General features: G+C 37.4%; 1 protein-coding gene and 1 pseudogene across 1 annotated transcript; both read left to right on the top strand.

Moving 5' to 3' along the window:
• Positions 1–1,363: 1,363 nt before the first annotated feature.
• Positions 1,364–5,594, top strand: LOC121751501 (annotated as a pseudogene).
• Positions 5,595–14,239: 8,645 nt separating this feature from the next.
• Positions 14,240–15,686, top strand: LOC121751540. The gene is made up of 2 exons (XM_042146295.1): positions 14,240–15,277; positions 15,484–15,686. The coding sequence occupies exons 1-2, from the start codon at positions 14,244–14,246 to the stop codon at positions 15,485–15,487; spliced, it is 1,038 nt and encodes a 345-aa protein (XP_042002229.1). The 5' UTR covers positions 14,240–14,243; the 3' UTR covers positions 15,488–15,686.
• The last annotated feature ends 2,991 nt before the right edge of the window (positions 15,687–18,677 follow it).

Below are 18,677 nucleotides of genomic sequence, written 5' to 3'. Positions count from 1 at the left end.
ATCCGGGCCAAGGACATTGGACTGCCGTAAAGAACATACTCAAGTACCTTAAACGGACTAAGGACTATGCTCTAGTTTACAATGCAGCCGATCTCTGTCCTTTGGGATATACTGACTCAGACTTTCAAGCTGATCAGGACTCGAGAAAATCTACTTCAGGATATGTGTTCACCTTAGGAGGTGGAGCCGTAATTTGGAAGAGTGTGAAGCAGAAATGCATCGCGGACTCGACCATGGAAGCCGAGTATGTGGCCGCTTCGGAGGCTGCAAAAGAGGCTGTATGGTTCAAGAACTTCCTTATGGATTTAGGTGTGGTTTCGAATCTGCCCAAGAGCATCACCATTTATTGTGACAATTCTGGTGTTGTGGCAAACTCGAAAGAACCAAGAGCTCACAAAGCGAGCAAACACATAGAGCGGAAGTATCATATCATTAGAGATATAGTGCAGAGATGAGACATAAAAGTGGTCAAGATTGCGTCAGAGAACAACCTGGCAGATCCTTTTACAAAGGCTTTGGCGGTGAAACCGTTCGACTGCCACGTTGAAGGGATGTGAGTTCGACTCATTCAAGACCTCAACTCGCTTTCAGTATAAGTGGGAGAAATTTAGACGTGTGCACTACCATTTTGTATACTCGAAAGCTGTTTTGAGTATAAGTGGGAGATTGTTAGGGTTTTTTGTATACTAGAAATCACCTTTTGAGTGATTGCATACTGTAAAACTCTAATGGTTATTTTCCAATAAATGCAACAGATTATTTTTGTCATAATGTTGTTATGTTTTACATTTAATGGTTGTTTATTGCATATTTAAATGTATGAGAAAACGTAACAAAGTCTAAGTCTTTGTTTTAGTAGACCGGTTGTGGGCATCGTCCAATTTAAGGTAACACGGTCAGTTCTAAACAAAGAAAAATAAGAATTTCACAACCTATTGGAAGTACTACTGCCACATGCACTCCTGAAGAAGAGAATGCAAAAGCTTTGCAAAACAATGTTGAAAAACTTCCCGTCTCTTTTCTTCTTACATATTTGTTCTTTTGTGCATTGTATAACCATGAATTTATTCTTCCACATTATGATGTTTTAAATAATATCCACGTGTCAATTTCTTGTTGGTGTATTACGTGATGTTTTATAAAATGTTGGAGGTGATCCGGGGCGAAAATCATGCTCACTGTCTAATAAAAATTGACACTTTTCCATTTTGAAATAAACTCATAAAAATTGACACTTTTCCATTTTGAAATAAACTCAAATGAAAAAATCATGTAATAACACAGTTTGGAGTTAGACCAAGTGTTCTCCCTTTCCTAAATCCTGAAAAATTTCCCCCAAATTTCTCATTTCCAATCCGACTAAATGCCTGAAGCTACGGTGGTCGCCGTGGATCCACCGACGGAGATGCCGTCGGACTTTGGCGATTTCAACTCTTGCCTGCAAATTGCGCCTCTCGACGACGGTTTCTTCTCGCATCACGTCTTCAATGGCGATGGAGTGGCCAGGGAAAACGGCACAGACGACGTCGTCGCGCTGGAGGACCTCGATTTGGGTTTTTTCTTTTTTTGTTCTAGAATAGAGATAGCATTCCTTGCTTGTACTGAACTTTTTTTTTTTCCGGGTTTGGGAGAGACGCATGACCCTCATGCGTCTCCTTTTAATGAGACGCATGACGATTATGCGTCTTTATGGGAGACGCATGAGGGTCATGCGTCTCTCTTTTTTTCGGTTTTTTTTAACGACGCACGAGGATCATGCGTCTTAGGGAGAGACGCATGATCCTCATGCGTCTCTAATTTGCTAGCCACAACCTACTGCCTAGCTGCTTCACCAACCCACTGCCTACATTTTTCAGCTACGTGGTAGGTTTCTGAGGCTCTTTTATTTTAAATGGTTGAAAATGAAGTTTCAGCTCATAGATGTGTGGTAGGTTTCTGGGCGCCAGTACAATATATTTACTATACTCCTTATAATTACTATAAATGTTTTGGTAACGTCACACACTGAAAAATAGATTTTTGTGACAATTACATGTTTGAATTTGGTCATCTCTCTTGAGAGAGAAATCTATTTATAATTAAGTCATAGATAATAATAATAGTTAATTACTATTTGAATACAAAACGGTATTTTGTAAAAAATATGTATATTAATTAATGATAATGTTTGTGATTCTTAATATGAAATGGGCTACTTTACACATGACATTACTTGTTGTTACTTGTGTTTTAGTGTTGTTGTTGTAACATAGAATGTTACTTCAATTGTTTCTTATGAATTTTGATTCATATGATGGCCAACGGACATATGAAAAAAGCTTTGGGTGTTAATCTAAAAAAACTAGACATCAAGATATATTTTTGGCCAAACAAATCTGATTGACTATTGCAAGTGCACTTTTTGAAAATTTCAAATAATTACATTGATAAAAGAAACCAACTCACGTAGATTATGTCTTCAACAAGCAAGTTCAAATTCAAATAATATTCTATCACTCCTCAAACACCAAAAATATTATATCACTCCTACATGTTTTAACTCATTGATTGATACATCTCTATTTGATTCATTAATCAATTCTTCAATATTATTTGATCATAAAAATAAATATGGGCACGACTCACTTATTGGATATACCTCTATTTAATTCATTAATCAATATCAATCATCAAAATAAATTTGAGTTATCTTTTAGTGATTTTATAATACGCATGAAAATTCCAATTAATGTGTCCTCCTTGGAATTCGAGACTCTATGAGCTGAAACTTCATTTTCAACCATTTAAAATAAAAAAGCCTCAGAAACCTACCAAGTAGCTGAAAAATGTAGGCAGTGGGTTGATGAAGCAGCTAGGCAGTAGGTTGTGGCTGGCAAATTAGAGACGCATTAGAGACCCTAATACGCATGATCCTCGTGCGTCGTTCAAAAAAAATCGAAAAAAAAGAGAGACGCATGACCCTCATGCGTCTCCCATAAAGACGCATAATTGTCATGCGTCTCATTAAAAGGAGACGCATGAGGGTCATGCGTCTCTCCCAAACCCGGAACAAAAAAAAAGTTCAGTACAAGCAAGGAATACTATCTCTATTCTAGAACAAAAAAAGAAAAAACTCCCTCGATTTCGATTTCTCCTTCGATGATCTCGGCCTCCCCCCGCGGACGATCTCGATCACCTCCTTGACCATTCGCAGCTGCGGCAGTTTCATTCTCTACACGGCGCAGATCCGAGTTTCGCCCAAGTTGGTTCCAATTACGATCAAATGCATTCTGTTTTCATATCGTCGTCTTCGGAGCTGCGTCACCTTTCTGGAGATGGCATGCGGAGCTGCGATGGTTCGGGGCTCATGAATTCCGCTTCTCCGGATTCAGAGTCGCAGCATATTTCTGGCTATCTCAACATGCCGTCGCCCGAATCAAACGAATCGAATTGCGATGGTGGAGTGAAGGAGATGAATTGCCCCTCACCAGACTCACAGGGCTCCGGGAATTTTGTGTCGGATTCAAATAATCGTGTTGCCAGATCGGGCAAGTTCTTCGCCTAATTCGAGTAACAGTTCGGTTAGAAATAGTGTTGTTGATCAGAAGATTAAGTTAGAGGAGCCTGCTAGTAACGTTAGCAGTATTTCTTTGCTGAAAAGGAAAAAAGAGGGTGATGATTTGAGGCATAGTGACCCAAGGATTAAGTATAGGAAATCTATCTGTGATGCAGAGATTAATACAAGTACCAATAGTAATTAGGGGTTGAGTGAGGAGGATGGGAAAAGAAAGGCAAGGCTGTTGAGGAATCGGGAGAGTGCCCAATTGTCTAGACAGAGGAAGAAAAATTATGTAGAGGAGTTGGAGGATAAAGTGAGGAGCATGCATTCAACAATTCAAGATCTAAATTCCAAGATTTCATACATCATGGCAGAAAATGCTACTATGAAGCAACAGATGGGTGTGGGTTCTACCGCCCCCCCTGCCGTTGTGCCTCCTCCTGGGATGTACACACATCCAGCCATGATGTATCCGTGGATGCCATATGCTCAACCTTATAAGGTCAAGTCGCAGGGCACTCAAGTGCCGTTGGTGCCAATCCCTAGGTTGAAACCGCAGCAGCCTAAGACGAGCAAGAAGGGGGAAAGCAAGAAGAAGCCTAAGACCAAGAAGAATGATGGGCTTAAGACCAAGAAGGTTGCAGGTGTTAGTTTTCTTGGATTGCTGTTCTTCATAATGTTGTTCAGAGGCTTGGCTCCAATGGTTAATGTTAGATATGGAGGAGCTAGGGAAGCATTCAGAGGTGGAGAAAGTTATATTGCGGGCGGGTTCAGTGAGAACCATCCTGGGAGAGTATTGATGGTAAATGGTACTGGTTTTGATGAGAAACATAGTGGTAGAAGAGATTACAGTAGTGTATATCACGGTCAAAGAGGCCAGGAAAGTCCAGGGGATCCAAGAGCAGATGAATCTGTTTGCTTGGGCAATGGCACTGAACCTCTTGCAGCGTCATTGTATGTACCCATGAACAATAAGCTTGTTAAGATTGATGGGAATTTAATCATCCATTCCGTTTTGGCAAGTGAAAAGGCTATGGCATCTAACCAGAATGGAGGTGGTGAGACCGGCCTGGCAGTTCCTGTAGATTTAGCTCCTGCAATTCCTGGTCAGGATGTGGGAAGAAATGGTGCTAGACATCCCCTTTTAAGAGCTCTTGGTGCAGTCGATAAGGATGGTATGAAGTCCACAGCAACTGATGGTAGGCTTCAGAAGTGGTTTAGTGAAGGCCTGGCCGGTAATTTTGATACCTTACACGTGAATTTTTCAAAACCAACGTCTTTATATTGCTAAATATCATCAAGATGTTGTTGCAATCTTTCCTGTATATTTGAATATTTCAACAACGCTGCAACTCATGTGGTGCGGAACAACTTTTGTTGGTCTTATCCGACTATAGATGCAATATGTTTCGAACATGATTTGTTATATTCTCCATGTGTTTCAATGTATTAGCTACTTTGTTACTTATGAGTAAACTTATGTACTTGTGTAATGAGGAACTCTTACTCTATAACAAGCTATCTTTACTGTACTATCTCGTGAGGTCTGCTCATTTTAATTGTCGCGGTCCAAAAAGCATAACAGCCTCTTTCTTTACCATCCCCAGGTCTGCTCATTTTAATTGTCGCTTGTATGTGCACAGAAGTTTTCCAGTTTGACGTGTCGCCTGTTTCTGCATCTGGAGTTATAGTCCCCACCAGTACTTCAAGAAACATATCTGAAGCAGAGAGTATGAATTCCACGAACCCAAGCAAGGCAAGAAACAGGCGGATCCTCCATCCAATCCCACTTCCAGAGTCCTCTCACAACATCTCTGGCGAGCATACACGAAGAAGATCAGAGAAAGAGGATTTGAACTTAAACAAAAATACATCTTCAATGGTGGTCTCGGTGCTCTTTGACCCCAGAGAGGTATCTGATGCTGAGGCGGATGGCGTGATGGGGACGAAGTCCCTGTCACAAATCTTTGTTGTTGTACTATTGGACAGCGTCAGGTACGTCACTTACTCGTGCATGCTTCCTTTCAAGGCTGCTCCTCATCTTGTAACTGCGTGAAATATATGGTCACCGGTTTTGTAGATAGTGTAAGGCGCAGCCTTTGTTAATGAGAAGATCAGTGTATAACTTTGTTAACTGCTTATGTTACTGGAATTTAGCATAATAAGTTCGAGTGTAGACCGATGTTAGGTGATGTACCATGGTCCTTGTAGTAATATACGTGCAAGTTCCTTTTTTGTTTTATTTTCTGTTCTCTTATTACAGCTAATTTTCATATGTTTATGTTTCTTGTTCGAGGATCTTGCATAGAATGTTGGAGTAGAATATAGTGTTTGGATACGAAATCTATGGATGTTTTTAGGATAAATGGCCTAATAAACCAAAATATTTGGTGTATTTTGCAATTTCGGCACGATTTTTGTAATGTCAAAAAGGCCGGTCAAACTAGGGAACCAAAACATGATAAGATCATGATAAATATACAAAACATATATAAACCTCATTTTAAATCATTTTTTTTATCATATAAAGAAGGTGCTATTTTGACGTCCAATCAATATTCAGATAAGTACCCAAACTTGAACCCGGACTCCGATAAGAGACCACAAATGCCAATATTTTGATGTAACTTATTTAAATCACTCAATTTAGTAATAAGCTCGACTCAATTAATAATCTATAATAATTAAAAGGGGCAGTTGGGTGATATCACTTTTATACTCTTTTTGGAGGAATCTTTTTGGAGGAAAAATGAAAAGCTCATTGTGTAATTGATTATTTTTTTCTTTTACAAATGTTACCATTTTTTTGAGTGGTATCTATTGTGTACTACCTAGAGCCATGTCAAAATTTATTGGATAAAAAAAGGTCCAATCAAATGTAAACTTCTTGGAGAAGATTTAAAACATTTTTAAATAGATGCACTAGAATCTGAATTTTGTGAATTGATTTTATGATTGCAGGCTTGCAGCATAACATGTGTGGTTCTGCTTGGAATCTGGCGACGGCTAGCGAGAGAGGCGGCGATAGAGATGCCGAAGATGAAGAGGAAGCGTCAGTGATGCAACTGTCTGTCCAGTGAGGGACAAAGGTAAAATCTTTAGAACACCATGACCAAAACAGAAGTTTTAAATTAGAACTCTTGAAAACATGAAATAAAATTAATAGAAAAATAACCCATGTGACACTGGCATGAATAGAGACGACACCGGTGACGGCGGCGGTGAGTCTAGCCGCTGATTGCAGTGGCGACAGTGACGTCAAAAGCGGCGGCGATGGGCAACGGCGACGGAAAGAGAGATGAGGAAAGGAGAGGTCGGCTGATGACCGAGAGAGCCGCCGGAGTGCACCACAGCTAGGCTGGCGTGTGAGGGTGGCTAGGCAGCGGTGCGACAGGTGACGAAGGCGGGGAACGACGACTGAGCGAGCTATGAAGTGTGGCGGGTGGAAGTAAGTGGGCGGTGAATCAGGGCGATGGACGGCGAGGCAAGGCGTGCCGAGGAAGTGTGCTGTCGAGGCAAGCTGAAGGAGGCGGGCGGCGGCGCATGGCAGGGCGGAAGGAGTGGGATCCGTTGAGGGGGAGAGAGAGAAATAAGGCGCATCATTTTGACTTAGGGTTTCATGGAATACTACTCCCTCCGTCCCTCAAATTTTATCATAGTTTGACCGGGCACGGATTTTAAGAAATGTAATGGAAAGTGGGTTAAAAAAGTTGATGTATGTCCTACTTTTAAAGTATTAGTTTTATATAAAATATGAGTGGGAATAAGTTAGTGGAATATGAGATCCATTATCAAAAACGGTAAAAAGTGAAATGTGACAAATTTTGTGGGACGGACGGAAATAGAAAAATGTGACAAAATTTCAGGGATGAAGGGAGTATTAGTTATCGTATACTAATTGGGCTCTAATTTTGGGCTTTGAACGTAGCATATAATTTGGGCTCTGAATGTAGCATATAATTTGGGCTCTTAAAGGAGTATTATATAATTAATGTTCTTTCTGATTAAATACTTTATGTTAAACTATTTAATGATTATTAGGGTGTTAAAATGCATATAGTATCCAATCCATAACTAAAATTAATCCTACAACTAAAACCAATCCTACATCATTGGATCTTAAAATAAGTGGATGAGATTAAAGCTCACAAATTTCAATAAATAGTATATAAAATATCAACAAAAGGGTAATATAGTTAATCTGTTATAACATATTAATTTTCACGAATTTTTTTATATCAACATAATGTATTACAAATATCAACACAGTGACACGCCAATCTCAACACAGAAAATATCAACACAGTTTTATTGATATTGTACATGCATTATATTGAGATTGTCTGGTGCATTTATTGATATAATCTGTTTATTAACATATACGAAAATTAAATAAAAATTATAAAATTTCTTCATCTGATCATTGTCGGGACATATGCAATTGAAATCTTGTTGGAATCCTTATGAAATTACATTTAATTTGATATATTTTTTACAAAATAATCATTTAAATCGAGAGAGTTACGTAATTTATGAATTTTAAGATGATTTTGAGGCGAGAGAAAGTGGTTAATTTTAATTACCATATTTAAGAATTAACATTAATACCATTTAAGTTTATTTAATAATTTTTTTTAATTTAAAATATAATTCATGTGGCATTATTTCAACCACTGATCTCCTAATCTATTGGTTGAGATTTGGTCTTAATTTGGGATTTCTAATTAGTAAACAAGTGAAAGTGTTCATAACCCATGATTATTATACTTTAAAGTTAGGTTCTAACAATTTTAGAAATTTGACTGTTAGGATAAATAATAAAATGAATAATATTTCATATTTAATTGGATAGAGATAATACTTATCAATTATTCAAATTATAGAATACAATACAAATAGATGTAATGCATTTAAATTTAGTATGCTTGCTATGTAGTATATAATTCTTAAATATACTTATATGAATATTTTAACATTATCTCTTTTGAAGATTGGAGGTTGCTAAAATATCTTCTTTTTATTACAAACTTCAAGATTTTTCTAATTATCATGTGATATATGAAAATTGTACTCTATATTTGATAATACCCAATTAAACTATATAATTATTATATTTATATAATAATTTGATTTGTTCTTTTTTATCTCTATTCACACATATTTTCTTTATTTGTGTATAGTAGTCTAACTAACTCACACTCCTTGAACATTAGTTGCACATTCTTCTTTGTCATTTATTTTACTCCACTTATATCATAAATTAAAATTATCATAAATTAAAATTGTATAAAATCGTTTGCTAAAGTTGAAATGTTTTCATTTATTAGGAAGGAATATTTTTTTTATTGATTTAGAGTGGGATATGATAAGTACATTTTTTGATTTTGTAAATCTTTCTATTGTTTTGAATTCTTATATTTTATAGTTTCATTTGTATTAATATCCATTATATGAAAATCCTATAACCCGTGCATAGTACGTGAGTTAATACTAGTAGCATCAAATATAGTAGCAGTTGAGATCAAATATGTTAGCTATACAAATGAAGATGTAAATACCGTGAATTAAGGCAAAACTAAAGTACTTATATATAAATATTTAATAAACATAAATAATTGTTATAGTTCAACCAAATAAAGTATTTTTAAAAAAGGAATGCCCAACAGCCACTAGTTTTGTCCCTACCAATCGTCAATAACTACACATTTCAGTTCACACTATCCTATTCCAGAAAAGAAAAATGAAAAATATAATGTTAAAAAAATTAATATGTCTACACGTTTGGGATTACTTCTAGTTTTAGTACGTAACTTAAAACATATTTTCCTTTATTGAATGATTCAAGTTTTCATGAGTTATATTATGCTTGAATTACTATGTTATTGTGCTTCAGAGCATTATAGCTAGAACTTGGCTACAATCAACGTCTGTTTAACGTGGATTTAGCTTAGGAGCATAGCATAATTAGGAAACTCAATGAACTAGAAGCATCAGAGGTTATAGTTGATGCTTCTAGTTCGAGGAGTGGATCGTTGAATTGGGTCAGAAGCTAAATTGTATGACTACTGTGTCACCTAGCGCGGCTAATATATTAGCAATGATGGATCTAGAATATTCAGTCTAGGGTGTAAAAATTAATCATACCAATAAGGAGCTTTAAAATTTGACAAATCTTTTATCTTTTTGTTGATATATTTATTTTTTTTTTGAAAAACATTACTCTATCAAATTGATGATTTTTTTATTACTACTTGGATGACTCTTTTATTCGACAACCAATTATTTCTAGTGTTACGATTCGATAACTTCTATAGTCTAAAATAGAAATTATTAGATTTATAGATCACATATAATTTAATTAAAATTTTGTAGGATATGTTGTTTTGTTGGAGAAATCATTTTTTGATTTATTTAAACAAAATTTTAGTTGTTTTAAAAAAGTAGAAAAAATACACATTAGAAACAAAAAGGAAAACAATATGAAATGCACCAAAGAAAAAATTAAAATGCTTAACAAAATAATTAAAATAAATGCATTAGAAAAAAAATAAATACAAGAGAAAATTAAATGCATTAGAAATTATAAATTCATTGGAAAATATAAAATTAAATCTATTAAAAAGAATTAAGATGCTGCACAAGATAATAGTAGAAAAATGATAAAAAAAAGTTAAATACGCATAAAATTAAAACATGCATGGTTTGTAAAAGAACAAGAGGTATTATATATTTTAAATGCATTAGTGTCGAAAAGGTATTAAACATGGTTTGTAAAGTCTTATATTTCCTCCTTTTCCTCCTTTCCTTGTTAATAGAAGAATAATAGTCTGTTAAGTGGATGATGAATAAAATAAGAGAGATAAGAGAGAATATTACTTTTTGTCAAAAATTATCTTAGAACTTCCAAAATAAAAAAAACAACTCAATAATTAACAAAAAAACAACTCATTTATGATTTATAGTTGAAAGGCATTTGTAAGTAGAAATGTCAATTGGACAAGTCCAATGAGTTCTAGATCAATCCTACTTAGGCAGGATATTTGGGTTGTAATTTTATCTAAGTTATAAATAAATATTAAGAAGCAGAATTAATAGGCAAATTTCGGAGGGAGTATTATTTGTTTGGATACGGTGAGGATATTTTCCAATAATACTATAATAGATGAAAAGGCAATAAACAAAAGTATAGCATTCTTAATTTCACATTAAGAGCATTAGCAATGAGGCGCGCCACGTCAGCAGTTTTATCCTCCTACCTCCCCACCTGCAGTGGGGCGCCCTAAGGCGCGCCCTAAGGTGCGCCACATCATCATTTTATTGTTTTGTTTAATTAATTTAACTGTTTTCAAATAACAAGTAACGAGTAAATAAAAAACGGTCTAAATAACAAACGGCGAAGTTTTAATAAAAAAAAGTTACATCATTGAACTAATAAAAAAAAAAAACTAAGTCGGACCAATTCCCAACTTCCGGCGCAGCTCATCGAGTAACGCCCGGAGATATTCGGCTTCGTCGGGGTCGGTACACTTCTTTAGGGCCCTGTGCGTCTGCAACATCGTCCTTGCCATCGACGCTGTTGCTAACGACTCAAACGCGGTGGCCGTCTGGGTCGGGAGCTCTACCGGGACCGGAGCTTGGGTTGCAGCGGTCGACGATGAGGTCGCGGTTGCCTTCCCCTTGGCCTTCGCAGCCTTGACGCCGGGAGGACGCCGGACGGACACCGGTGTGCCGGAACTCTCTTCATCCACGTACGTCCGGTTGAGGTCAACCGGGTGATTGCCACTGCCGCTGCTCGTGTAATCACTAGCTTCAGTGGTCTTCGTCCTCTTCGACGCACCAGTGTGCAGAATTCCACCTTGGAACTTCTGCTTGTCCCTCAAGAGCTCCCAGATGGCCTCGTGCTTGAAGTCGCCGTACATCGACCGGTACGACAACAGTGCTTTAGCGCGCACGTCGCTCAAGCTCTCGCCCTCCCCTGTGACCGCGTGAACTTCTTGAACTCCGCCGCGTACAAGTTCACTTGCTTCTTGACTTGATCCCAGTGCTTGCGGAGTTGCTCATGCTTGCGCTTGTACGCGGTCGGCGGCTTGACCGAATTGTAGAGGTCCGCGATGCGTTCCCAGTACGCGATCTGTCGCTGGTTGTTCGCGAATATCGAATCTTCCGATATATCTACCCAACACCGGGCCAAAGTGAGAGTTTCGTCGTCGTTGTAGTTCGTACGGCCGGGGGCGTACTCATCGCAATCACCGGGAGGCGGCAACTTCTGAGCCAGCTGTCGGTTCCGCTTCTTTCTGGCTGGGGCGGAAGCGGTCGCGGCGGGGTCGGGATCGGCCGCTGCGGTTGGGCGGTGCGGAGACGGCTCCATGTCAGACAACCCATACGATTTCGTACTGAAATCGGGATCGTAATGGGTGTTGGTGTCGAACGAACGATAATCGCCGGGTTCTGTACCCGGCCAATGCGCCCCTGCGCTAAACGTAGGACTATTGGGGCTTGAATCCATTTCGTAGTAATTATGTAAATGTAAGTTTCGAAAATGAAATCGAGTGAAATGAAATGTTACAAATGAACAGGTATTTATAAAAAAATGAAACCGCGTGCCATCGTCCGCGGTTGATCGTCCGCGACCTCCACAATGGCGCGGACAATGGCAATCGTCCGTGGCCATCGTCCACGACAGCCGCAATGGGGCGGACGATGGCGCGGACGATGGCCATCGTCCGCGCTATCCTCCGCGACCGAAGTATAGGGCGCGACTATCGTCCTCGCCCTATGACGCGCACCCGCAATGGGTGCGGACGATGGATGACGCGGACGATGCGCGCCATCGGGCGTGCTATCGTCCGCCCATTGCAGATGCCCTAATGGAGGAGTGAGATGCATTATATATATGGACTATGGTAAATTACAGTAAATATTGAAAATAAAAAAATATGGAGAAATCCGTCTCGAATAAGAAAAGGGAAGGAAAAAGATTGAAGCAGAAATCAGTTTCGAAGAAGAAAAGATTGAAAGAGGAAAATTACCCAACGCTGAGCAGTTATCTCCGGTACATGGATAAAGCGGAGACGGTGGCCGACAACCTTAATCTCATCGGCCAAACTAAAGCGGAAAGCTTCGAGACTGAATTGCAAAAACTATCCTTCACCGAACTCAAAATAGCCAATCAAATCGAGATCTTTATAGAAACCTTTGAAACTTTAATCACCCGATTTCTCAAACCTCAAAATTCGGTTTGAATTATTTCATCCATCTCAATTATTCTTATTCCATTGGTTTCTGCATCCTGCTGATTTCATTTTTTCTCAACCATCTTATTCCAGGAAACTCAAGAGATCTAATCTACTACAAGCCGCAACCGAGATCGTGCTGTGGAAAAATTGCAATTAGTATGTCATAATTTTATGAAGAATATTACATTATGCTTTATCTTTGTGCCCAATTTTGTTCTCTCTATTTGCCATCTTTTCCTTTAACACTCTCATTTCTTTATCATCTATTCCCTCCGTCCCAAGGAAGATGTGTGGCACGAAAATTTATGCAATTGTGGAGAGAGGAAAGTAAGAGAGAGGGAATAAAGTTGAGATAAAAGTGTTTTCATTTATAGTAATGAGTCATCTTTATTGGGACAAACCAAAAAGGAAAGTGAATCATCTTTAGTGGGACGTGAGTACTACTCTTTATTCTGATTTTATTTGCTTTCTTTAATTTCATTTATTTGCACGAATTTTGTTTTTTTATGCTAGTATAGTAATCTGTGTAATTTAAATATATTTCCAAATAAATTCTATAATAAAAGCAACTAAATCTTAACAGGTTTACATAATTAAATTGACTCGATTATAACTATAATTGCAATTTAAACCCTGTATTCCAAAGAAAACGTAAAATTAATAAGTGAAATAATGAATACCCCTTTGTCCCATATTAAAAATAAACGTTTTCTAAAATGGAAATAACACCATCGCTACGAGACGGAGGGAGTAATTATGTATGCTATCTTATTATTATGGGTTGTTATACGTTAATAATTTTGGAAATGTTAGCGTATCCGAATAAGAATTAGACTGGATTTCGATACCTGTATATATAATATTGGTAAAAAAAATATTTTAAATTTATAATTTGATTATTCTGAAATGGCTAGCGGTATTTGAGGAACAAATCATACCATTGTTACGGAACCACTAAATATGGAAAGAACTTAGATACAAAGGAAAGAGCCAATCTTGTTACTTTGCTATTTAGAATTAATGATATTTGTATGGTGGGAATTGACATTTGACTCTCAATTCTGCTGCTAATCAATGTAATATATAGTGCCAATTTTGAGAAATATACTGTTGTAAATACAGTTGTACAGTCTAATTAGAAATTAAATCTCTGTTTTCTTAATAAAGCACATTTTGACAAATTTAGAGGGCTATAGCGCTATTTCAAAATAAATGTACTATGAATTTATAATCAAGATCAAAATGATTTTATATTTAACAATATTTTTTGATTGATATTAACCTTATTTAACTTGATCTTCCATCAAGCATATCTTTCCATAAAACGATGATCTCAAATTCAAATCACGTATGATATACCATATATCATCCAAAAAAGTAGAAAGACTATATAGGCCAAACCCTAACATCTATTCACAAAAAAGGTTTACAAAACCCTAACCTTTAAATATCAATTCTCCTCCAATCCCATGGCGCCCAAACCACAAAGAGATGAGTTTCACTCTCCACATCAAGTCACTAATTCCAAATCCGGAGAATCGGAAGAGTGCTTCACGCCGTTGAAAGCGAAAGCCGGGTCGGGTGGCAAGATGTCGTCTAACGGTAAGATATTCAGCGAGGACGACGTCGTTTGCTTGTTGAAAAGGCTGGCCGATTTCTGGGCTAGTGGAAAGAGCAACAAGTGGGTTGAGTTCCACCGGTTCGTCAAGGATGATCTTTCCAAAGAATATACGCACCGCCAGGTGTCCGAGAAGATCCGAAGCCTCAATGACAAGTTCCACTATGCTCGGGTGAAGCCATCGGACCCTCATGAAGCCACGGTGTACATGCTCTCCAAATTGTTGTGGGAAGATGAATTGAATGACCAAAACAAGAAGAGAAAACCCAAGAAGAAGAGGAAGACCAATACCAATGAAACCACTCTTGCTTTCCATGAATCATACAACAAAACCAATGAAGATGATCAGGCCAACACCATTCTTGCTAGCGGTGAGTCATACAAGAAAATCAAACACAATAAGAAGAGGAAGAAGACCAATGAAGATGAGGCCAACACTATTCTTTCTATTGCTGAATCATACAACAAAACCGATGAAGGTGATCATGCCAACACCATTCTTGCTACCGGTGAATCATACAAGAAAATCAAACGCAATAAGAAGAGGAAGACCAATGAAGATGAGGCCAACACCATTCTTGCTACCGGTGAATCATACAAGAAAATCAAACACAATAAGAAGACGAAGACCAATGAAGATGAGGCCAACACCATTCCTGCTATTGGTGAAGGAGAGCGAGAGGATGAGATTGGATTGGATGAATTTGAGTGTGAATATCCCTACTTGTGTGCCTCATTTAAGATGCCTGGTTGTCCGAAGCTCTCCATCAAGGAACGTGCTTCGATTGGGAGAAAGTGCGCTCAAGAACTCGAAGACGAGTGGAGGGAACTCAAAGCTCAGCAGCTCCGCTTCGAGCTTAAAAAGCTTACTCACCCCGGGGACAGGTACTTCATTCATTTCTTATGTCACTTTTTCTATATATTAGCATATAATTAACTATAAATTTGCAATTTATTTTAGTCCATGTTGTTCATATGTATGATTCTAAGTTATGATTTAATTATGTATCAATTTTTATACTCATAGGTAGTATACTAAGATCTTTCACATATACGAGTCACATAAGCCCTATATATTTTCTGTTTTGTAGTTAGAATCAAAGCCATCACGGAGTAATTTTAGTAAGGAGTCAAAGCCATCATGGAGATTGAGAAGGAGAAGTTGATAGAACTTCATTTACTTATTCTCGTTTTCATTTAGTTATTATCGTTTTCATTTATTTTCGTCATTTTCTGAAACAGGATTAATTGATGTAGTTTTTGCTTATATCAATTCTGTTTGATATTTACCAATTTTATTGTTTGTAATTGACATGCCACTTAACATAAAAATGGAATTTGTTTGTTAATAAGGTTAATAGTTTGCATCAACTTTGAGGCGTCCTAAAAAAAATTAAATCATAATTTAACAAGCCTAGAACGAATTCTAGCACCTGTTTTATGATATTTATAGGTTCAACAAGCCTAAAACAAATTAGGTTGTATCCGTCCAACATAAATCTTAATTTAAATTCTAACTCGTTTAAATGAAACAATATGCTTGTAAAATTTGCGCCGAAGACTTTTGCTAGTGTCACGCCCGCACTTTCAATGGATACAAAGCACGATTGATCGCAACAAGGAAGGGTTTAAGAAGCGGGGAAGAAGGGGAACTTAAGCAAATTCATACTTAGACAGAAATAGACAAACATAACTATTTATAAATCATTAGAATGTCAAAACAAGAGAGTTTAGTGTATCTCATTTTAGCTGTATCACTCAGGCATACCAGAGTCATGCTTATACTTTACTTACAAAAAAAGAAAAAACAAATAGAGACGAAGAAGGTGTAGGAAGAGGTGAAGGTTTGACTTGGTCTTTAGAGAACGACTATCCACAATCAAGACTGCTATCAAGTGGATGTCGCGAGATAATAAAGGTTCACTTATAGTCTAGAGGGCGAAGTGAATTGCTCTGATGTTGTTCGTGCGCTTTATATGGATGGCACGCAAAACACTTGTGTTTAATGCGAAGCCATTTGATGTTCAGAGGGTAGCCTTTGAAGTGAATTGAAGATGTACAACGTTCTTTACTCTTTGTTCGCACACATGGTTATGTTATATTCATTTACCAGAGAAGTGAGACATTGGGACACTGGAGGCCGCATGCAACTATTTATGTTATAGTTTGTCTTTAGGAGATTTTAACGAGGCCCAACGTAAACTCATATAGGTTTGTGGGTATCATCAAGATAGTAGTTTGATAGCTTTGTATGGACTATTGTCCAATGTTCTTGCTCTTATTTTATTTAATGTAAAATATTCCCTCCGTCCCGGACTACTCGCACATTTCCTTTTCGGCACGGAGATTAAGGAATGAGTGTATAGCAAAGTCAACAATTGCGGCTGTAGGTGATAATTTTTACTAAAAATGGAAAGAGTGCAAATAACTTGGGACGCCCAGAAAGGAAATACATGCAAATAGTCCGGGACGGAGGGAGTATAAGAGACCTATTTATTATTTAAAAAGACTAGTTTTGCCAACATTCTCAATGATGGTAGAAGTTACATAACGGTATTCAGTGCGTGGAATCTCGCTCAATTTTCCTAGCTGCTTCTCATAGAAATCCACGCGCTCCATCCTATCCATACAATTGACAATTCAGATTAGACCCTCAGCTTGATATACATGCTATAGTTGCTTTATCCCGTAATAAATATCGAAACAATTAATCATTTCAAATGGACTAATTATTACCAGTAAGTTAGGCATTGATATGGTGCGAACTCATCATAAATTTGTGCAACAACCTCTTGTTGAGCTTTCCTGCCTTTTATTTTTTTCTTGCCATGAACCTGGAATTGGAACCAAGAACTAAACATGTCACCAAGAATAAAACCAACAAAGGGACCATTTAATAAATCTAACAATGAAAAAGGTTATAATTAAACAAGGTGAATAGTTAGGTTGAAATAAAATAGTACTAAGATAAATGATCACCTGTTCCAAGTGTTTGATAGTCTCGGTGTCTATAGGGATGTATTGATAAATACCAAGACACATCATAATGTTAGCAACAACAAAAGAACCAAATCCTTTGATTTTCATGAGGCGGGCGTGAATTTGAGGTGGATCAATAATAGGGGGAGAAATATCGTCCAAGTTGAGGGTTCCATTTTGAATATCTCGTGCTAATTCAAGAATGGTAGAAACCCTCATTCCTAGGTTGCAGTGTCGTTTAATAGTCTCAAAATCCAATGAAGCTATCTCATTTGGACTTGGAAAATTTCCACTACAATCACAATGCTTTCTCTTCTTTCTACTTCCACAACATAATACCTTGTGTTGAAGACTACACAAGGCTTCAGCCATCTCCAGCGACCTAGGCCATCTAAAACAAAATTAAATACAAAATTAATTTGGACAAAATGAAAATATATGTAAGTGACAATGAAAGATGTAGTTACGAAGAATAGCAAAGGAGAATGGTTTTGACAATGTCTTCGAATAAGGTTGGGGAACGAAAAATGCGACCAAACCCGGTTTCCTTTGCCCTTGGATTGACATCATGGAACTCATGCACGGCTCTATCATCTTCACTTGAGATCCGAAGCATGCGTTCCACCTGGCTCTACAAAAAAAATAGATGTATATGAAAATGAAATGAGTTTTCAATTAATAGACTTAATCAATTAATGAATAAATCCTCCAATTAATACTTGTATGAAGAGTTGGTCGTGATGCGAAAGCGCGTAATGAGAATCAAGTTGGACCGTGACGTAAATGAAGCTAAGGAATGAAGGTTGATGTATGGAAGTAGTGAGAGAGGTGTGATTGGTTAATCGGAGAGGGCGTGTGAGGGTTTTGGTGGAAGGATCCCAATTGTTGGGAGCCATCATAAACCATCCATGGTTGCACACGGCTTTCTCCAGTTTATAATCTTCCCCCACTCGTATTATAAATTTCACATCTCTCCCCATCACCTTCACCTTCACCTTTGAATTCAAGAATATGCAACAAAACAAAGTGTTTGAATATAAACTAGCTAGAAATAAAATATCCACACCTCCAATTAATCCGATCCCTCAATCATATCTTCTTCCAATCTTGTCTAAGAAAATAGTAGTATTTAACTTTACATATAACTAATTCTTAATTTATTCCTAACTAAATAAAATCAAGCGAAATCCTAGTTATGAAATAGGAGTCTATATATAACAACCTTTTTGATGAGGCGGGTGATTTTATTCCTTAAAATTCAAATTTAATATAATATCCTTTCATTTTGCCAATAATCCGTATGAGA

Source organism: Salvia splendens, chromosome 10, assembly GCF_004379255.2.
Source record: "Salvia splendens isolate huo1 chromosome 10, SspV2, whole genome shotgun sequence".
NCBI lineage: Eukaryota > Viridiplantae > Streptophyta > Magnoliopsida > Lamiales > Lamiaceae > Salvia > Salvia splendens.
The sequence above is the reverse complement of the archived record's forward strand: the minus strand, read 5'-3'. Positions and strand labels throughout refer to the sequence as shown.

Coding starts and splice junctions, on each gene's coding strand:
- LOC121751540 (XM_042146295.1), top strand. CDS start 14,244: ATGGCGCCCAAACCACAAAGAGATGAGTTTCACTCTCCACATCAAGTC.